Raw genomic sequence first — 22,866 nt, forward strand, 5'->3', positions numbered from 1 at the left:
ACTAGTTCCAAGTTTCATCTGTATGAAGGTCACAAAATGAACAAGAAAAACATTGCAAAATCTATTAAACTAGATTAAACAGCATTTCGGTCCATGCCATTGCTTCTCAATCCCTGGGGCCCCCCTAGTTGTTGCTGAGATGCAACTGGCTATAGAGGATAACTTTGGATAAGGGATAACTTGAAGGTTAGTGGGGGTCTGATTGCTCAGACACCGACTGATCAGGAGGACCGGGGAGTTTTGTCCCCCGTTCTGAATGGAGCAGTGGTCAGGCAGTATGGAGATAGCTGAACTACAGTACTTGGCTATCTTTGACGCCCCAACTACAAATAATGTAGTAGTGCCCCCCCTCAATCCCCAGATTGGCATAGGAACAAAAAATTAAAAATAGAGATAGATCTGTCTAATGATGATGATGATGAATCTTGAGGGACTCTATTGACTATAATAGGGGCAATATGTATTTTTCTCCCTGACATCACCATGCATGATTTTAGGCAGACTCTGCTGGATAGACTCCGAGGCAGATGTGAACAGAGCCTAACAACGTCTTACTCAGACATTTTCAAAGTGGTATGGAAGTATTCCCTCCATAATGACAGTGATTGGGAGAAACACTCATGTCTTGACTGCTGTTTCATTTTAAGCCCTAATTGACCCTGCTCCTATTATAATGTGTTAGGGCTAAAAGGGCAGAGTTCAGGGGGTGAGGGCTTCTCCCAACTGCTGTATACATGGCAAAAAAGGTTATACTGTGTTAGGGACACTCAATAGAATTATACTGTATGGTGGGCACTCATTGAGGGGGAGCTGGGGTTGAGTCGATCTTGAGATTTTAGGATCGTTTTTAAAATCCGATTTTCGATCATTTTCCAGCTGATCCCGATCGTGAAATTTGTGTTACCACCAAATGATATAACAGCCATTATTGTCCCTGACACAGTATAATACCCTATTAATGCCCCCCACACAGTATAATGCCACATCAGTGCCACCAATAAGTGGAGGCACCCAAAAAACAATTTGCCACGTGGCGGCCACTGATTGTGTGACTTAACTGTTAGCTAATAACTCACTTTATCTTCCCTAACAGTGATATTGACCTTTCTACCACATTTGACCACTATGGAAAGCTAACATGATATGAATAGAGATGAACGAACAGTATGTAACCCCTGTGTGCAGTTCAAGGCAACAAGGGGTTAACAGTTTGCAAACATTGTGCATGCAGCATGAAAGCAATTGTGTTTGTTTATCAAATCCTTGGAGGATGGGAGGGGCTGCTTGGCAGGGGAGACCATGTGCTCAGGCAGTCTGCAGGAGAGAGGGATCACAGGTGGATGCAAGAGTAAGGGAGCGTTCACACTACCATACCTCCCAACCGTCCCGATTTCAGTGGGACAGTCCCGATTTGGGTGACATGTCCCGCGGTCCCGGTTGGAGGGAGGTATGTCCCGATTTCAACTCAGATCTGCGTCCAGAGGATGCAGATCTGAGTTGAACACACATGCGGCTGAAGGAAGGAGCTGACACAGGTCAGCTCCTCGCTTCGCTGCTGCCCGCCTCTCTCCCTGACACACGCGGCTGAAGCTGCTCGCGTGCTCGCTTCGCCGCTGCGTCTCTCTCTCTCGCTGACACATGCGGCTGAAGCGAGGAGCTGACCTGTGTCAGCTCCTCGCTTCGCTGCTGCCGCCGGCTCCTGGCCTGTAGACGCGATGTACAAGCCAGGAGCCGGCGGCAGCAGCGAAGCGAGGAACTGACACAGGTCAGCTCCTCGCTTCAGCCGCATGTGTCAGCGAGAGAGAGAGAGACGCAGCGGCGAAGCGAGCACGCGAGCAGCTTCAGCCGCGTGTGTCAGGGAGAGAGGCGGGCAGCGGTGAAGCGAGGAGCTGACCTGTGTCAGCTCCTTCCTTCAGCCGCATGTGTCAGCGAGAGAGGCGGCGAGGGAGCGGAGGAGAAGGTAAGTTTAATGTGGAGGTGGAACGTGAATCTGGGGGCAGATGAAGGAGAGGACGGCATGACATTGGGGCAGAGATGGGGGACATGAATCTGGGGGCAGAGATGGAGAGGACATGAATCTGAGGGCAGAGATGGGGGACATGAATCTGGGGGCAGAGATGGGGGACATGAATCTGGGGGCAGAGATGGGGGACATGAATCTGGGGGCAGAGATGGAGAGGACATGAATTTGGGGGCAGATATGGAGGGACATGAATCTGGGGGCAGAGATGGAGGGACATGAATCTGGGGGCAGAGATGTGGGACATGAATCTGGGGGCAGAGATGTGGGACATGAATCTGGGGGCAGAGATGGAGAGGACATGAATCTGGGGGCAGAGATGGAGGGACATGAATCTGGGGGCAGAGATGGGGGACATGAATCTGGGGGCAGAGATGGAGGGACATGAATCTGGGGGCAGAGATGGAAGAGGGACATGAAACTGGGGGCAGATGAAGGGTGTATATGAAACTGGGGGAGAGATAGAGGGGGGACATATAATTTACGGGTGACTGTAGGAGGATTATACTGTGTGCGGGCACATGAAAAATTAACGAGTGGGCGGAGTCAACACAAAAGTGGGTGGGGCTAAATTTGCTGTCTGTATTCACCATGGACAGAACACGGTATCACAGACAGTACATGGATACCATCTGCTGGTCATTGTACACAGACCCAGGGTACAGTGGTATCTGTAGATGAAATCGGTCTTCAATAACTTGATTCTATTCAATAATTCCCATAACCACAGGACAGCAGTTAAATGTCTGATCTCTGGCTGTCTGATTGCTGGGACCCCAGTGATTAGAAAATTGGGGATCCGCAAGTGCCCAACGTGAATAGAGAGGTGGTACACATCCAAGTCTATAGACTGATAGATAGTCATCCTACATTTTATATAGCTCCGCTTTCATATGATACCAGGATTGCAGTTCTATGTGTACAATTTGCAAAGAGATCACCATTTTAAAACCCATATGGGACTGGCATATTTCTATATACCTACAGCTGCCCCCCAAAAAACAAGAATATGTAAAAAAAAAAATTCATTTTTTTACAGGCACTATTATAATTTGGAAATATAAAAAACATGTAATGGTCCTTGGAATTCAGAGACAAAAAAAATTATTGGTACTTATAAGGTTATTCCTCACATTTTGGCATTTATGGCTATACTCATAAGACCACCTCTGAGACCCACCTCTATGTCAAGAATAGGGTCCCATACGTGGCCGCAAGTGATTGACATAGGACTGTGCATGTGCGAGTTACTCTATTCACTTGTACAGGAGTCACAACAATAACTGGGGCTACCTCACTGCAGGTGGGGATCTGCCCTGTCCTGTAAGTAAATCTTAAGGGGGCATTCACATGATGTAACACGGCGTTGATTCTGACACGTAAACTCGTGTCAGAATCAGCGCTGCAAAACAGAATCCAATTAACCTCAATGGATTCTGTTTAGTGCATGTAACACAATGAAATCAATGGGAGTCTTTTTAACCCATTAATTTCAATGTGTTACGCGTGCTAAACGGAACTCATTGAAGTCAATGGGATTCTGTTTTGCAGCGCTGATTCTGACACGAGATTACGTGTCAGAATCAACGCCGCGTTACATCGTGTGAATGGTCTGGTCTTCCAATGTAACCACCTATTTAATGTTAACTTGTTTGTTGATCTACCTAAAAAAGTACAAAAATCTGAATTGACTTTAATTGAAACTGTAGTAGGTTGAATGGGATATGTTATGAGACAAGTCTTTTTTTAATTAACCCTTAAGTACTATCATGGTGTCTATCATAATGATATGTGTATGATAGAGGTGTATGATAGACACCATGATAGTACTTAAGAGTTAAATTCCACCTACCCCCAAAACTACCAATAGACATGATGTCGGGTAAAGGAAGGGTCAGGCAGGTTGAATTTAAATGCCAATGCTTTTGTTGTTGTAGGTCTGGTGCCCACTGCCTCCCTCTGTGTATCCAATACAGTCTCTAGCCATGAGCATTGTGGTTAGGATCCTGCCTGTAGGGTGTGCTGGCCCTTTAAGGGTGCATTCACACAGAGGAAAATGGTGAGGAATTGGGTGTGGAATTTCAGCGCTGAAAAAAAAAGCCTCCCATTAACTTCAATGGCAGAAAAAGGAATCAATTGAAGTCAATGGGAGGCTTTTTTTTTCAGCACTGAAATTCCACAGCAAATTGGCCTGTTCCCAGCCAATCTCCTGCACTCGTCTTCATAAGGCACCTTCATTTGCTGTAAGGTGTCTAGCAGAAAAAATAATAGCTTACTAGTGTAAGGCAAAGCTTGTTCTTTTTACACTGCCTGTTTACCTGTTTTCTGACCTCGCAACGGTCACCTATACCTGACTGTGTCACTTGCCCTAAATAAGTCTGTATGACAACTGTGAACCTATGCTACCTGCTTTTACCTATTGTCTGACCACTGTGATGAAGAGTGGCGTAACTACCGCCATAGCAGCGGAGGCAGCTGCCACAGGGCTCGGGACATTAGGGGCCCGGTGACAGCCGCTACCGCTGCTATCATTATAGTCGGGGGTCTTTTCGGACCCCCGAGTATAATGATTGGCGGACCGGGAGAGGTAAGAAACATAAAAAACATGTTACTTATCTCTCCAGGATCCTGCCAGGCCTCCTTCCTGACGTACCTGATGTCACATGAACCCGGCCTGCGTCCCGGGTCATGTGATGTCCGACGTCATAGAACAAGGACAGCAGCACAGAAGGCAGCGGAAAAGACCACGTAGGAGCTGGGGAACAGGTAAGTAACAGTAGTTTTTTATGTTTTTATTCCCCCGGGTCTCCGATTATTATACTCTGGGGTCTGAAAAGACTCCAGAGTATAATAATTGTTAATGGGTGTCCACAGTGGGACATAATACTGTGTGCAGGGGCCACTATGGGGGATAATACTGTGTGCAGGGGCCAGTAAGGGACATAATACTGTGTGCAGGGGCCAGTAAGGGACATAATACTGTGTGCAGGGGCCAGTAAGGGACATAATACTGTGTGCAGGGGCCACTATGGGGGATAATACTGTTTGCAGGAGCCACTAAGGGACATAACACGGTATGCAGGGGCCAATATGGGGGATAATACTGTGTTAAGGGGCCACTATGGGGCATAATAGAACGCGCAGAAATGAGTAGGAGGGGGTCGGTCGAGGTCTTCGGCGTTGGTATCAGTGTCAGTCGGGGGGGGGGGGGGCATTACGCCACTGGTGATGAACATACCCTGCCTGCTCTGACCTCAGCCTGTCTTCTGACCACACCATTGTCTCTTGACCAACACATGTCAACTATCTACCATCAACCTAATCCTACCATAAATGCCAAAAATTCCAGGAAATTAGGTGGTAATAGAATGTGACCAGCTGCAAAAGTGGGCATTCCTGTGTGAGAAACGGGGTTCTCTGGTGGGTCATGGGAGGGACTGAGTGAGTGGCTAGAGGGAGACTAGCAGTGAGAGGTAGTGACTTGGCGGTTTCTTCCTACAGAGATCATATCCCTGTGTAGGGGTTAAGGGGTGAAGACTAGAGGGCACTTAGACAATGCCCTCCGCAGTAGCCCCAAGCTACAGTGCGGCACCTGCTACATTACAGTAAATTAGTCTTACGCTCCCCATTGACAATGAACGCAAACATATCCAAACTAGGAGTGTACGTATATGGGGGAATCATAAGACTCAGCTCAGATTAACAGACTGGCGTACGGCCACCCATTAGCAATAAGCAACAACCGCCTCCTTTAATCCATGATAACATTTATATCCCTGTCTTTTCTGAATAGCTTTACAACCACCTTTGCTTTCTTTGTCTTGCAGGGGCACAGGGACGCTACGCTTTGCAACAAGATGAAGCTTAGCAAGAACAAACTTCTGACAAGTCTATACAAAGTGTTTTCCATGATGGGATTGCAATGATTGCCAGTGTTATTAAAAGCCTGGATTATGAAAGCATTGCACAGGAGTAAGAAATGTCGCGTTTGTCACTTACATGGAATCTGTCACCCAGTCTATGTTGCCCAATCTAAGCATAAACTTGTGAGAGAAACCCTTGTTACATCAATGTAGAGTACAACGCAAAAGTTTTAGACAGGCTTATATACCGTATATGAGTTCTGAAAACAGCAAAGCAAATGTATAAAGTCAAGAAAGTCAAGACAATAATAATGCAAGGGATATTTCCAGACGTTAAATGTTGGGGATCTCTTATAAGATGCATAAAGTTTGCAGGTTGCTTATAAACCTGGGGCATAACAACTTGGAGTGCAACAGTCTCGGTGACACTCCAATGGGTTCCCCATCACATGACTCAATGTATAAGATTCTAAATTGATGTGAAGTCTATAATATTTACATTTTCATTTCCAGATACCATCTTAAAGAGAAGGTGAAAGCTGCAAGGAAACATACTGTAAAATTAGAGGAAGCTCTAGAAAAATACTCTGATGATGTTTGGAAGAAGTTCAATGAAAAGCTTCATGAGAAGTTCCCAACATTCACTGAAGAAGTAGTCCCAATTCTGAAGAAATTCGACGATGATTTAGAAGAACAATTTAAGAAAATTGTAAGAGAAGCTATGCCAATTGGATCTGATCTTGTATCTGGATTGAGTAAGCACTTCACAGAATTCTTTGAGAAGCTGGAAAAAATTGCTGCAAAGGGTCGGGACAACCTGCGTAATGAGATAAACGCTCTACGTGCCAAGCTGCACCCCTATGTGGAAAAAGTCCATGAAGAATATAAGGCATATCACAGTCATGTGGAAGGTGAATTACAGAAGGATTATAAGGAGCTGAAGGAGAGGGTACAGAAGAGCTATGAGAACCTGAAGGAACATGCTAAGCCTCATCTCGAAAACTTAAGAAGTAAATTTCCTGATGGTAAAGAATTCCAGACAAAAGTAGAAGAGCTGCTGAAGGAGCTGAATGACTATATTGTATCTGCAGAATAAAGACACCGCAAGAGGCACAAAAGAAGAAAATGTCATTCTGATTTCTAACTCTGCTGACTTACAATGAGTGTCTGTAAATCTATTCATGACATTTCCCCCAAATCTTCAGTGTCTCTCCATTCAGTTCACAATATTAAACTTTCTACAATGTTTATGTATGTCTTGCCTGATTTATAATATATAAGGACTGGGTTAGATAGGGGCAGATCACTACTAGTTGTAGAGGTTGTACAATATAAAAAAAAAACAAAACTTGATAGCCTTCAGTAGTTGATACCTTTTTAATGGCTAACTAATAATGATGACAGATTACAAGCTTTCGAGGCTCTAGGCCTCTTCCTCAGGTATAGTTTAAAAGCTATTTGTTTGTAAGCTATACCTGAGGAAGAGGCCTAGAGCCTCAAAAGCTAAAAGCATCATTATTAGTCCATTCCCTTTTCCTACTCCGATGTATATATATCTCTCATCTCTTATACATATAAAAATGAGTTTCTGTCTCTTTACGTAGGTAGACAGGTTGTGGTTGGGAGAAGAACGACAAATTTAACATTACTTGTGCCAGATAACTAATGATGGAAATCTGCGCTAGTCTCCAGCTGTCATAGATTTCCATCTCTGGCATATGGGTTACAGAATATCTGCTATAATTAGAGACATCCCCCTTTTAATAATGTTGGTGCATCTCACTTTGTCACTGCCAGTAATGGTATATTACATGCCAGATATGGTAAAGCAGCCCCTATATCTGTACTGTCTAAATTTTAGGATTATTAAATCTGTCTTAGGGGGAGTTCACACGGAGTAACGTGCCGCGTGATGTGGCACGTATACGCCGTGTGAGATTTTGCGGGCCGTATACGCTCCCATTGATTTCAATGGGAGCGTGGATCGTAAATGCCGCGTTATTTTGCGGCCTCAAAATCACGGCCGCAAAATAACGTGGCGTTTATGATCCACGCTCCCATTGAAATCAATGGGAGCGTATACGGCCCGCAATATCTCACACGGCGTATACGTGCCACATCACGAGGCACGTTACTCCGTGTGAACTCCCCCTTAGGGTATGTTCACATGGCGAATTTTGCATTCCACGTGTGAACACTTCCGCTCGGCTAGCCGAGATGGGATGCCGGTGCAGTGCACCAGCATCCAGTTGCAGCATTCCACTCTGGATTAGGCCTGAAGAATGACCAGGAATCCGCCTCAAAATCTGCCTCAAAAAACGGCTCCCATTGACTTCCATGGGAGCCGTTTTTTAAGGCAGATTTTGAGGTGGATTCCGCGTCAAAATCCGCTCCAAAAAACTCTGTGTTCACATGGAGGAAAATTTGGTGGAATTTCAGTGCTGAAAAAAAAAGTCTCTTCAATGCTTCAATGCTAGCTTTTCTGCTAGCACAGAGTTCCACACCAAATTCCTCACCATTTTCCTCTGTGTGATTAGACCCTTAAGAAAGCAGTCCGGAAAAAAGACTGTTTTATTAGTCATAGCGTCTAACCGCCTTGCCCCTTTGTTGCTGCATTGTGATTGGTTGCTATGTGCAATTTTTCTTTTAACCAGTTTCCCAAATCTACCCGCAGTAGTCACATTTGTGCTGATGTTAATGATGTTTTATCAGGTATGCAGCTGATAACACCTATATTCATCACTCACCACCTCACCGGTGCACTCTCCTGTAGTCTCTCTTGACACCTCTCTGGGATTCCAGTTCCAGCACATGCACTATATACAGAAACCAATGGGCTGGTGTCTATGTTAAGGAAGCACTCTCCCCAAAATGTTATTCACTGGTCTGTTAGAATGGTAAATTTGTGTAAATTATATTGAAGTTAATAATCTTCTTTTTGATCTTCATGCATCATGTGACTATCACTCTGACTCTTCAAGTCAGTGGCGGATCCAGGGTTTGCGGGGCCCTGGGCAATTGACTTTGGCGGGGCCCTACTTACTGGGGGGTCTCGCACTTCTAACCTGTACTTCCCAACTGTTGAAGACTAGAAAGAGGGAATAAAACGTGCCGCGTGCGCAGCGCGCCGCAGCAAATTAGGACCCGCCCACTTTTATGTTGACTCCGCCCATTTTCAATTTTCATGTGATTCCACACAGTATAATCCTCCTACAGTCACCCGTAAATTATATGTCCCCCCTCCATCTCTCCCCCATTTTCATATACACCCTTCATCTACCCCTAGTTTCATGTCCCCCCCCTCTATCTCTGTCCCCAGTTTCATGCCATTCTCCCCCTTTATCTGCCCACAGTTTCATGTCCCCCCCGTCTCTGCCCCAGTGTCATGCTGTTCTCCCCCATTCATCTGCCCCAGTGTCATGCTGTTCTCTCCCCCTTCATCTGCCTCAGTGTCATGCCGTTCCCCCCCCTTGATTTGCCCCAGTGTCATGCTGTTCTCCCCCCTTCATCTGCCCCAGTGTCATGCCGTTCTCCCCCCCTTCATCTGCCCCAGTGTCATGCCGTTCTCCCCCCCTTCATCTGCCTCAGTGTCATGCCGTTCCCCCCCTTGATTTTCCCCAGTGTCATGCCGTTCTCCCCCCTTCATCTGCCCCAGTGTCATGCCGTTCTCCCCCTTCATCTGCCCCAGTGTCATGCCACTCTCCCCCCTTCATCTGCCCCAGTGTCATGCTGTTCTCTCCCCCTTCATTTGCCCCAGTGTCATGCTGTTCTCCCCCCTCCATCTGTCCCAGTGTCATGCCGTTCTCTCCCCTCCATCTGCCCCAGTGTCATGCTGTTCTCCTCCCCTCCATCTGCCCCAGTGTCGTGCCGTTCTCCCCCCTCCATCTGCCCCAGTGTCATGCCATTCTCTCACACACACACACACACACACACACACACACACACACACACACACACACCTTCCCTCACAGCTCTCTCCCACATACACATATTGTAGGCGCGATGTGACGTCATCACATCGCGCTACAAATGCCGGAGCTCAGCGTTAAAGCAGGAGCCGACAGCTCCTGCTTTAAACACCTATGTATTCAGCTCATCCCCCCCTTCATCTGCCCCAGTGTCATGCCATCCCCCTTCATCTCCTGTCCATCGGGACATGCCGACCGGGACCATTTTGTTAGGTCCGGGCCGCGTCTTATCTCAGAAGACAACAAAAGTCCATGAAGAACAAGTGTATTGACGGGTTATTAGTCTATTCGTTTGCTAAAGTAGCTCATTAAGACGTCTTGAGTAGAGATGAGCGAATAGTATTCGATTGAATACCTCACTCCCATAGGAATGTGTGTAAGCGGCCAAACACCAAGGGGGTTAAGTGCAGCGAATATTCGATGCGCTTAACCCCTTGGCCGCTTACACGCATTCCTATGGGAGCGAGGTATTCGATCGGATACTATTCGCTCATCTCTAGTCTTGAGAGATGATATCTCTTCCACTATAAATCTTTGTCTCTGTGGCTATAATTCTATTCTGCCCTCATCCAGTGGTAACAATAGAAAGTAGCCGCATCTATTCATAGCCAGTGATCAGGAACCTTGGACATTATGAGACAAAACACAACAGAACATTTTCAACAAGATTGTTTTCTACCTCTACACTAGGAAGGGTTTGTTGTCCCCTCTTCAACTGGGTATAGTGATGTTATACTGTACATGGGTATATATGTCCAAATTCTGCCAACTTTGACACCTGATATAAGATTCTCCCCAAGTCATGGCTTGTGCCCCTGCCTCGCTCCTCTTTGTGCCCCCCCTTCTGTTTTATTCTTGTACGGTGTTATTGGTATTTTTGGACTTTGTGTTGAACGTGTCTGTATAATCTGTTTGGTTACATGCCCATCAGTGGGTGGCAGAATCCCTATATATAGACCAGTCATTGGGCAGCCAAAGTTCACACGACGTCCTGAATTTCTGTAAGTTATCTGTTTATGTGAATATTGCATTCCTTTATTAGAATGTCTCATTGCATTGTAGTTGTTTATCTGTATATAGCTTAGAAGAGAGGAGCAGGTCATTGTTAATATTGTTCCTTTGGGTGCCACACGGAGTTATGTGTAAAAATACATGTGTAAAATATAGTTAGCCATTGAGTTCAATGGCCTTTTTTTTATGCGCGTCCTTTTGCGTGTGTCTCTTTGCGCGCGCAAAAGGACGCATGTTAAAAAAAAAGTAATTGAACTCAATGGCTAACTACATTTTACACGTGTATTTTTACACGTGTAAAATGGACAAAAAGCACTGAGCGTAACTCCATGTGAAGGCACCCTTTAAGTATTATCATCTTTATACGTCTATTACAGGTCACTAATCTGGTGTATTGAAGGCTCTGCCTAAGCATGAAAGTTTTGCTACTATCTGTAGCCCTTCTCTTCTTTACAGGTATGATGACTCTTGGGACCTTGTTATTTTATGTACTTAACCCATGATGTACTTACCACTGTCATAATACCATTTTAGGCTAAGGCCCCACGTAGGAAAATGCAGCTAAAAATGCTGTGGGAAAAAAATGCATTGAAAACACATTTCACAATTCTGCATTTAACATGCCGCATTTTCCAAAAACTCACACGATCTTTTAAAAGCGGCTTTTCTGCAGATATTTGTTTCCGCAAGATATGGATGAGATGCTGCTTCTACCTTCAGAGGACCAGAGCAACAGATAGGCAGACCGCTAGAATAGTCCGTAAGGTGTCCATAGGAGGAAAAAGTCCTCTACATAGGACATTTTCCACCGCTGATTTTCAGTGGACAGTGCAATGTAGACTCCAATGGAGACTCTGGTGCAGATGTGAACATAGATCATTAGGAGTTTCAGTGACTGTATCTATAGCTCAAATCAGAAATGTTGTTGTCTAGATGGTGTACCCCTATAATAGTAGGATGCACATGGTAACACTGACATGGCCACTTTAGGCTAAGGCCCCACGTAGCAAAAGCAGCAAATAAAAAAAACTCAATGGAAGTGCATTGTGTTTTTTCCCCCCATACTGTTCTTCATTGCATTTTTTGCAGAATTTTCCCCTGCGGAGTTTCTGCCTTTACTATACCTATACGGAAAACACTGTTGTTTCCGCAGGTATACGTGACATGCTGCATTTTCAAAAGCCCTGTAGATTTTTTTCTGCAATGTATGGATTGGATTAACCAGAATCCCATCCGCTTTGTAGGTACTGTAATAGGCAGCGTCAGCTTCAGAATCTTGTCTGTGTTACACTATTTCGATCTGCCCTTACCGTCTGCTCATACAGTTCATACTGTCCCAGTTCGGCTTCTCAACTGTTATACTAGTTGGCCATATTTAGGGTACGCTTCCAAATTCTGACTTAAAGCCAAAACCAGGAGAGGATTAAAAAGAGGGTACATCTGAACTGTCTTTTGTGGCGTCTCTGCCTTCAAGTTCCAACCTGGTTTCGGCTTTAAAAACTGCAACATTGAAACATCATAAAGAACGAGAACCTATAAATGACAGATAGGATTTCTCTTTTTTAATCCAATCTTGATATTGTTTTCAATTAGAGATGAGCGAATAGTATTCGATCGAATACCTCGCTCCCATAGGAATGCGTGTAAGCGGCCGAAAACTAAGGGGTTAAGCGCAGTGAATATTCGATGCGCTTAACCACTTGGTGTTCGGCCGCTTACACGCATTCCTATGGGAGCGAGGTATTCGATCAAATACTATTCGCTCATCTCTAGTTTCAATAACTACATAAATAATTATGAACATTGGGAAAATCAGTAAAAGCCCTTACCCTTAATAGACTGAAGTTAGAAGCCCACCCCTAAACTGGCCACAGATATTCTTCATCTATTATATGGTGGCGTTTCAGAAAAAGAACAATGCAGTTCCAATGCCTAAAATGTTACTATCAGCCTAAGGTATTGGGTAACTGATCAGAAACCAATACTGACAGAATCAGAACTATTCAAGGCCCCCATAGGAACAACAACAAAAGGTGCAATAATATTTCAAGGGATTCTACCATTAAAACACATTTTTTTCTCGTTGACACGTAGGAATAACCTTAAGAAAGGTTATTCTTCTCCTACCTTTAGATGTCTTCTCTGCTCCGCTGCTCCGTAGAAATACCGGTTTTCGTCGGTATGCAAATGAGTTGTCTCTCAGCACTGGGGGTGGGCCCCAGTGCTCAAACAGCACTGGGGGTGTCCCCAATGCTTCGAGAGAACTCTCCAGTGACGCCTCCATCTTATTCAGGAATGTCCTCTTCACGCGTCTTCTTCTAGCTCAGTTGGTCAAACTTGTAGACCTCGGGCAGAGCAGACTGTGCATGCAGTCAGCTCTGTCCGAGGTCCGAGGCCTACAAGTTTGACCGCCTGCGTCGGAAGAAGACACGTGAAGAGGACGTTCCTGAAGAAGATGGAGGCGTCGCTGGATAGTTCTCTCTCAGCATTGGACATGCCCCCAGTGCTGCAAGAGAGCCTATTTGCATACAGAAGAAAACCAGGATTTATACTGAACAGCAGCGCGGAGAAGACATCTAAAAGTAGGAGAAGAATAGCCTTTCTTAAAGAGGACCTTTCACCACTTTTGGGCACATGCAGTTCTATATACTGCTGGAAAGCTGACAGTGCGCTGAATTCAGCGCACTGTCGGCTTTCCCGATCTGTGCCCGGTGTAAAGAGCTTACGGTGCCGGTACCGTAGCGCTTTACAGTCAGAAGGGCGTTTCTGACCATTAGCCAGGAACGTCCTTCTGCCTCGCGGCGCCAATCGCGCTGTACTGTGGAGCGGGGAGGAACGCCCCCTCCCTCTGCTCACACAGCTCGTCCATAGACAAGTATTATCAGGAGAGGGAGGGGGGAGTTCCTCCCCGCTCCACAGCACAGCGCGATAGGCGCCGCGAGGCAGAAGGACGTCTCTGGCTAACTGTCAGAAACGCCCTTCTGACCATAGAGCACTACGGTACCGGCACCGTAAGCTCTTTACACCGGGCACAGATCAGGAAAGCCGACAGTGCGCTGAATTCAGCGCACTGTCAGCTTTCCAGCAGTATATAACACTGCATGTGCCCAAAAGTGGTGAAAGGTCCTCTTTAAGGAGAAAAAAAATGTGTTTTAATGGTAGAATCCCTTTAATAAAGAATTAAAAAGTCCTTCCCCTCATCTACTGAAAAAACTGCACCATAAACAAACACATTTTGGGTATAGGTGCAGTTATGATGACTTGTAGAAAAAAATTTAAAGGGGTTGGCCACTTTCAGACCAATATTGTAAGACAAATGTTATTGTTTGTATAATTAAAAGTTGTACAATTTTGCAATATACTTTCTGTATCAATTCCTCACTGTTTTCTAGATCTCTGCTTGCTGTCATTCATTCTGATTAGAGTGGATAAGAATCAGTCCATGATCATGTGATGTTCAGTCCATGATCATGTTATATACAGTCCATGGTCATGTGATATATGGTCCATGGTCATATGATATACAGTCCATAGTCATATGATATACAGTCCATAGTCATATGATATACAGTCCATAGTCATATGATATACAGTCCATGGTCATGTGATATATGGTCCATGGTCATATGATATACAGTCCATAGTCATATGATATACAGTCCATGGTCATGTGATATATGGTCCATGGTCCTGTGATATACAATTCATGGTCATGTAATATATGGTCCATAGTCATATGATATACAGTCCATGGTCATGTGATGGACAAACAGGCGCATGGCTCATTACCAGGCTGATGTCTTATTACTGAGCTGTGAGTGTTACACACTGTGCATCTGTGTATATCACATGACCATGGACTGTATATCACATGACCATGGACTGATGTTTATCCACTAGAAGTAAGCAGAATGAATGACAGCAAGCAGAAATCTAGAAAACTGTGTTGAATTGATAGAGAAAGTATATTGGAAAATTGTACAACTTTTTATTATACAAACAATAACATTTATCTCTTAATATTGGTCTGAAAGTGGATAATGCCTTTTCATTTAGATTCCATTGTTGCCGACTATCTTAGGTGTATGGGATCTTCCCAACTCTTCTCTGACAAATGATGATGGTGGAAGAAAGGATTGGACATGTTGAATTCATCTTCTGATCCTTCTGCTCTCAGGGGAGATCAGCCATACTCCCTTCACCCCAATTACAACAAATGCAAGTTTGCCGGATTCATTCACAGCTGAGCCAGACGTTCAGCAAAAGCTGTGAACAGATGTATGGCGTCCCCTTAACCATCATACACTCTGAGCAATGACCCCCGTCCACCTTCTCCTTTTCTTTTATCATAACATGCATTCCCTACCCTTTCTGGACAACTTTTCAGCAAAGTTTTCTTGTGACATTTTTTGTCTTGCAGGGGCACAGGGGCGCTACTTTTGGCAACAAGATGAACCTCAGCAAAAACAAACTTATGACCAAACCATCCAGAGGATTCTACATGATGGGGCTGCAATAGTAATTGATATTTTTGAAAGCCTGGATTTTGAAGGCCTTGCAAAGGAGTAAGACATTGTCGTCAAATGTAATAAATATCAATATAATACAATACAGATAGAAATATTTGTCACTGGAACGGAACGTGTCTCCGGGTGTATTACTTCCCTAAGGATAGAATAAACTTGTGCCAGATTCCATCTCTGTATTACTAAGTGGACATGGACTCTTTCTCTTGTGTTGTGCAGTCCACAACATTCACGAGCTGTGGCCAGTGCCAGACTGGGGTCCCTACTCCTAGGACCCACCAATAAAATTTATTGCATGCAAATCTATACATCTATTGGCAAATACCTAAAACTACATTGGCACTGGGGTTTTTTCCTAGTTTTTGACTCAGACCGTTTCTGTCCTGTAAACCCTCTTAATAGCCCGGTAACTGGCCAATACCTTGAACCTGGGCCATAATAATGCCATAAAAACCTGTTCACCCAGCAGCGGGTCCCAGACACCACATCTGTATGTATGACGTATATAGTGCTACATTCATGCAGTTTCTAATATTTACTTCTTCACTCCCAGATTTCATCTTAAGGAGAATATAGAAGCTGCACAGAAACACACTGAAAATCTGGAGGATGCTCTAGAAAATTATGTTGATGAAGTATGGAAAAAATTTGAAGAAAAACTAGAGCAGAGGTTCCCAGTATTCACAGGTAAAGTTGTCCCTATCTTGGAAGATTTCAGTAATGCTTTAGAAGAGCAAGCTGAAAATGCTTTAAAAGAATTCGCGCCGATTGGAATTGATCTTGTATCTGGACTACATAAGCATGTCCGACAATTCTGGAAAAAGTTGGAAGACATTGCTATAAATGGTCAGGACAACGTACGTGCTGAGATAGACAAACTACGTGACAAGCTGCACCCCTATGTGGATAAAGTCCATGAAGAATATAAGGCATATCACAATCATATGGAAGGTGAATTACAGAAGGATTATAAGGAGCTGAAGGAGAGGGTACAGAAGAGCTATGAGAACCTGAAGGAACATGCTAAGCCTCATCTTGAAAACCTAAAAAATAAAATTCCAGATCGTAAAGAACTTCAGGCAAAAATAGAAGAGCTGTGGAAGGAGATGCACGACTATATTGTATCTGCAGAATAAAGACACCACAAGAGACATGGAAGAAGAAAATGCCATTATGATTTCTAACTCTGCTGACTTACAATGAGTGTCTGTAAATCTATCCCTGACATCTTCACTCTACGGGGGAGATTCAGTATTATGTATGCCGCTTTTTTAGTGTAAAATAGTTCCAACAAATCCAACAGTGGCAAGTAGAGATGAGCGAACAGTGAAATATTCGATATTCGATATTCGTTTTGAGTAGCCCCTCAATATTCGACTACTCAAATCGAATATCGAATCCTATTATAGTCTATGGGGGGAAAATGCTCGTTTCAGGGGTAGGCAACATTCGATCAAATTGAACGTACCAAGTCCACGAGTGAGGGTTGGGCTGGATTCTCTGAGAAGTCTTCTCCGTGCAGCGTCCCCATGGCATCTTCTGGCTCTGAATTCACTCTGCTAGGCATCGGGCCTGGGCAGAGCCGACTGCGCATGCCTGCACTACAAGAAAATGGCCGCTTACAGTCAAAGCGGTCATTTTCTTGTAGTGCGGGCATGCGCAGTCGGCTCTGCCCAGGCCTGATGCCTGGCAGAGTGAATTCAGAGCCAGAAGACGATGTGGGGACGCTGCACGGAGAAGGCTTCTAAAGGTAGGAGAAGAACCAGCATTGATTGGCTGACTGTATAGCATTCGGCCAATCAACGCTGGTTCTGTATCGAATCTTTCCATTCAAATAGCGTGTGGTACTCGATCGAGTACGAGTATTTCAATGTATGTGAGCTGGTGATACAAATCTTAAAGGAGTAACCTTGTGTGTTTGTGGTTATATATATGTTTTTTAAAAGGAATAGAATAAAATATTGAGTTTTATTAAATATTTTTGCCACTTTTAGTGTTAAGTACAAGATAGACCCACCTCAGTTTTTTTTTTTTTTTCGAGTATTTCAAATACCTTAGTATTCGATCGAATACCTACTCGATCGAATACTACTCGCTCATCTCAAGTGGCAAGCCATCTTCATTTGTGACATAAATGACAACAAAAAGTCCTGAAATGTCGTCATGAATTACACACTTCCTCCACCAGCGCATACATCAAGAGCATCATACAATATGGCAGTCTCGATCATTTCCCATCTATATCTCTATAAAATCTTCTGTGTAATATTTTCATTTAATTCATGATATTAAACTTTATTTAATACTTAAGTAATGGACCCCTGATTTATAGTATGTATGGACTTGGTAATATAAAGAGTATGTATGGACTTGGTAATATAAAGAGTATGTATGGACTTGGTAATATAAAGAGTATGTATGGACTTGGTAATATAAAGAGTATGTATGGACTTGGTAATATAAAGAGTACGTATGGACTTGGTAATATATAGAGTACGTATGGACTTGGTAATATAAAGAGTATGTATGGACTTGGTAATATAAAGAGTATGTATGGACTTGGTAATATAAAGAGTATGTATGGACTTGGTAATATAAAGAGTATGTATGGACTTGGTAATATAAAGAGTATGTATGGACTTGGTAATATAAAGAGTACGTATGGACTTGGTAATATATAGAGTACGTATGGACTTGGTAATATAAAGAGTATGTATGGACTTGGTAATATAAAGAGTATGTATGGACTTGGTAATATAAAAAGTATGTATGGACTTGGTAATATAAAGAGTATGTATGGACTTGGTAATATAAAGAGTATGTATGGACTTGGTAATATATAGAGTATGTATGGACTTGGTAATATAAAGAGTATGTATGGACTTGGTAATATAAAGTGTATGTATGGACTTGGTAATATATACAGTATGTATGGACTTGGTAATATAAAGAGTATGTATGGACTTGGTAATATAAAGAGTATGTATGGACTTGGTAATATATACAGTATGTATGGACTTGGTAATATAAAGAGTATGTATGGACTTGGTAATATAAAGTGTATGTATGGACTTGGTAATATATACAGTATGTATGGACTTGGTAATATATAGAGTATGTATGGACTTGGTAATATAAAGAGTACGTATGGACTTGGTAATATATAGAGTATGTATGGACTTGGTAATATAAAGAGTATGTATGGACTTGGTAATATAAAGAGTACGTATGGACTTGGTAATATAAAGAGTATGTATGGACTTGGTAATATATACAGTATGTATGGACTTGGCAATATAAAGAGTACGTATGGACTTGGTAATATAAAGTGTATGTATGGACTTGGTAATATATACAGTATGTATGGACTTGGTAATATAAAGAGTACGTATGGACTTGGTAATATATAGAGTATGTATGGACTTGGTAATATAAAGAGTATGTATGGACTTGGTAATATAAAGAGTACGTATGGACTTGGTAATATAAAGAGTATGTATGGACTTGGTAATATAAAGGTTAGGGTTTATCCCAGGAGTGTATTGCGCTAGTTGTACTGAACTCTATATACCTCTAGTAGTACTCTGAGTATAGCCGTGCCATGTACATGGAGTTGTGGATTAGCCTATGCACTATGTGTAATAAATACATAATCAGACCGCTCAGATCACCAAGACACAATGGTATGATGCCAATACTGAACCTCTCAAAGTTCCGACAAAAATATTCTCTTCGTAACACCTATAGATGTCCATTGCCTTTTCGGCCCTTCTGTGATATACACATACAGTAGCTTTACAATGGTTATGCCACAATAGAGATTACATGTGCGCTAATAAACTGCCCTCCATTCTCTGCACCATAATTATTATGTGTTTTAGACCCATTTTTCACTGCATCCTAAAAGGGGGAATGGGTTAGTGGGAAAGAGTATGCCTTAAGATCCGATACTGTGTAATGATATTGCAGCACTACAGCGCAAAATACTGCCATAAGGTAAGTGAACTAAAGGGTGGTATAAAGCGAGACTAGAATGTCTAAAGCTGCAGCACATTTCTCATCCAGCATCAGCCAATGTGATAGATCTGGCAGATATTAAAAATGTCTAATCTAATGAAGGAATGAATCACAAAGACACGTCCGCTTCAGGGTGATGGGGACTATGGATAAGGTCTTGTACATGGGATGGAGCTGTGAGAGCTGTGACCTGTCTGGAGAGACAGTATTTATCTCTATGTTATCCTGGGTGTGGCGGGTGTACTAGAGACAAGGGCAGCTGCAAGTCATTGATATTATGTTGTGGTACCGGGCAGTGCCATCCCTTGTGGGCCTAGTACCCCAGTCAGTGGCAGTGTTCTCATGGCAGTCACATGAATCATAATTAATTGACTACCAGAGGTGGGTGAGGGGGACCAGAGGCACAGTCAGTGCCAGTGACGTATGTTCTTTTAAAGAACATGGACACTGACCTTGGCACTGGCCCCCTCCTCCAGGCAGCTAGTCTAATAGCATTCTTAAGTCCACGGTCACCCTCATCCACCCCTAGAGATAATCTCTAATTTTCTAGCTGCAAAGGAGATGGTTAGAAGGTGACAGAGGACTATCATGGACTATCGTGGACTTAAAGGGGTTGTGCAGGAACTGGAGCAACCTCGGGGCAGATGGTAGATATAAAAGAAAGAGAAAGCCACACTCTTTTGCTTCCTTGTTGTGAGACTCACATGACTGCTGAAACTTATCGGTGGCCTCGGCTGTTGCTGGAGCGGGTCTGATGACATCATTCATACATCACCAGTTCTTTTCCAGTGACTGCTGAGGCCACTGATTGGTCTGTGAGCCCCAGCATGACATGGGAAGGGGACCAGTAAGGGGACCATGGCTTTTTATCTTCTTTTACATTCACCCTGACCACTCATGATGATGCTCCAAGTCCTGGACAACCGCTTTAGGAATTGTATTGAAGGGAACTTGTCAGCCAAATTTTGCCGTTGAAGCCATCTACAGAACTCAAGAAGGCATCTCACCTTGTTGCCCAATGCTGTCTGCATCATCTCTGAGCACTACTTCTATCCTTAGAAAAATTACTTTTACTCAATATGTAAATTAGAGTTTGGAAGTCAAGGCGGTGCAGAGCTAGCCCATAAAGTCAGATCTCTCCTCCATCCCCATCACCTCCCTTGTCCAGACCTCTACAACCCCAGCCCCTGTAACATACATATTCTGGCCTGATTAAATCTTGAGCATGGTTCTGAAGCTCAGCACTGAAGAAAGGGGTACCTCCTTGGGTTAATCTCATCACTGCGCATGCGTCGGGGCTCAGTGACGCATGTCAGCAGGCAATATTAAAGGGATGTTCCAGTTCATTTTTTGAACCCCTAGGGAGGCTTTCAATAATAAATAATAATAAACAGTCCATAGTCATCTTTTGATTCAGCTGAGTCTGTGTCCTGTTCCCTGGTCTCCCTAACCTTTGGCCTGAACTTGAGCACTTCAGCCAGTAAGTGGCTAAGCAGTGAGTATCAGAGTTTAGCCACTGATGAAGACTCATCGTTGTATGAATGGACAGGTGAGTATATACTATTTATTAAATTAAGTCTCAAAAACGGTTAAAACAATTAACTGGAACATCCCTTTAAAGAGGACCTTTCACCACTTTTGGGCACAGGCAGTTCTATATACTGCCAGAAAGCTGACAGTGCGCTGAATTCAGCGCACTGTCGGCTTTCCCGATCTGTGCCCGGTGTGAAGAGCTTACGGCCCGGTACCGTAGCTCTTCTATGGTCAGAAGGACGTTTCTGACCATTAGCCAGGAACGTCCTTCTGCCTCGCGGCGCCAATCGCGCTGTGCTGTGGAGCGGGGAGGAACGCCCCCTCCCTCTGCTCACACAGCTTGTCCGTAGACTAGCATTATCAGGAGAGGGAGGGGGGAGTTCCTCCCGGCTCCACAGCACAGCGCGATTGGCGCCGCGAGGCAGAAGGACATTCCTGGCTAATGGTCAGAAACGCCCTTCTGACTGTAAAGCGCTACGGTACCGGAACCGATAGCGCTTTACACCGGGCACGGATCGGGAAAGCCGACAGTGCGCTGAATTCAGCGCACTGTCAGCTTTCTGGCAGTATATAACACTGCATGTGCCCAGATATGGTGAAAGGTCCTCTTTAATATTGTCTGCTGAGATGTGTCACTGAGCCCCGACGCATGCGCAATGATGAAATTAAGGCAAAGGTGTTCCCTTTTCTTCAGTGTTGAGCTTAAGAACCATTGTACATACCTGGAATTGAATCCTTTTAGACTCTGCAAGATCCAATTCTAGTTGGTCAGGACAATTGCCGTCATAAGGGTCATGATTTTGTCCAAATCACTTGCATAACATCCAGTTGTATTTCACATAAAGACTGGCAGTTCTGAAACATGTCTAGCAGGATCAATAACTTTCTCAGCCATCATTTCCTCAAGGTGTATACACAAGAGTTTTGGCTAGACTTTATGTAGCTTCTTTGTAGGATATAAGTGGTTGGAATGCGGATATATGTCTAATTAAATATTACTCTATTAAATATTGTTTGTCACATGGTTATTACAAGGTTATTACAAGACGTCTTGGGAGCTGGTATTTGTTCCATGACATATCTTTGCTGATCCATTAGCTGAACTTCTGGTGAGCGGCTTATATATTATTTCTCGTAAGTATACGGAGCAGATATAGAAGGTTCCCATCTCTATTCATAACCAGGGCTCAGGAAGTTCGGGGAAGAGGCAAAAACACAACATGCTATTTTCATTAGAAACAACAGGCAGATTTCCAAGAAGTTGAACGTCACTTTATTCCTCTGTGCTGCCAGCTTGGGGTGCCTGTGGTAAGATTCTTATGTGGATTGTGCCCCTGCCTCCCTCCAGTATGTGCCCACTGTGGCTTTCATGTGACTGTTACAATTGGTTATTACGGTAGAATGTAAGAGAGGACGCATGTCCGGGGTTGCTGTGTATTTTTCAGGGGTGTTCCTTTAAGCACTGTCATCTTTATATGTCTATTACAAGTTGTTTACCTGGTACAATGAAGATTCTTGCCAAGCATGAAAGTTTTGCTACTGTCTACAGCCCTGCTCTTCCTTACAGGTATGATGACTTTTGAGATTTGTATGACCAATAACACTGGGGTAATCTTAACGAGACATCCCCCGGTCATAGGACTTTTATTGCATGGTCATCCATGGCCATCAATTCCATACCTGCTCTGCTTTACAGGTATGATGATTCTTTGGATCTGGAGTCAGGGTAGGCAATTGCTATAGCGTCAAGATCTATTTTTGTATCAGTCCAAGTTTGGTAAATTCCATTTACTTGGATTTATGATACAGTCAGACATTTCCTCCTTACCCCATCAGGAAATCATTAACCCCTTTACTGAAAAATTGGAAGAAAGAATATAGTCAAATAAGGGAGGATTTCTTTACACAGCCTTTTTTGGAAGGGGTTG

General features: G+C 43.7%; 2 protein-coding genes and 1 pseudogene across 5 annotated transcripts in view; all 3 read left to right on the forward strand.

Moving 5' to 3' along the window:
- Window positions 1-17,698, forward strand: part of LOC142210524 (uncharacterized) — a 219,996-nt gene extending 202,298 nt beyond the window's left edge. For 2 of the 3 annotated variants that reach the window (XM_075279738.1, XM_075279740.1), the window contains exons 2-4: window positions 11,240-11,318; window positions 15,283-15,427; window positions 15,942-17,698. In XM_075279738.1, coding sequence (XP_075135839.1) covers window positions 11,276-11,318; window positions 15,283-15,427; window positions 15,942-16,524 — 771 coding nt within the window. In that variant the 5' untranslated portion in view covers window positions 11,240-11,275 and the 3' untranslated portion in view covers window positions 16,525-17,698. Of the gene's footprint in view, window positions 1-10,840; window positions 10,853-11,239; window positions 11,319-15,282; window positions 15,428-15,941 lie in introns of those variants that run through there. The other variant, XM_075279739.1, reaches the window with a different exon arrangement.
- LOC142210521 (uncharacterized) overlaps window positions 1-22,866 on the forward strand; it is a 297,487-nt gene that overhangs the window by 257,739 nt on the left and 16,882 nt on the right. The gene's annotated exons all lie outside the window — the stretch shown is intronic.
- On the forward strand, window positions 3,896-7,029 carry LOC142209969 (uncharacterized; annotated as a pseudogene).

Source organism: Leptodactylus fuscus, chromosome 6, assembly GCF_031893055.1.
Source record: "Leptodactylus fuscus isolate aLepFus1 chromosome 6, aLepFus1.hap2, whole genome shotgun sequence".
NCBI classification, from domain to species: Eukaryota; Metazoa; Chordata; class Amphibia; order Anura; family Leptodactylidae; genus Leptodactylus; species Leptodactylus fuscus.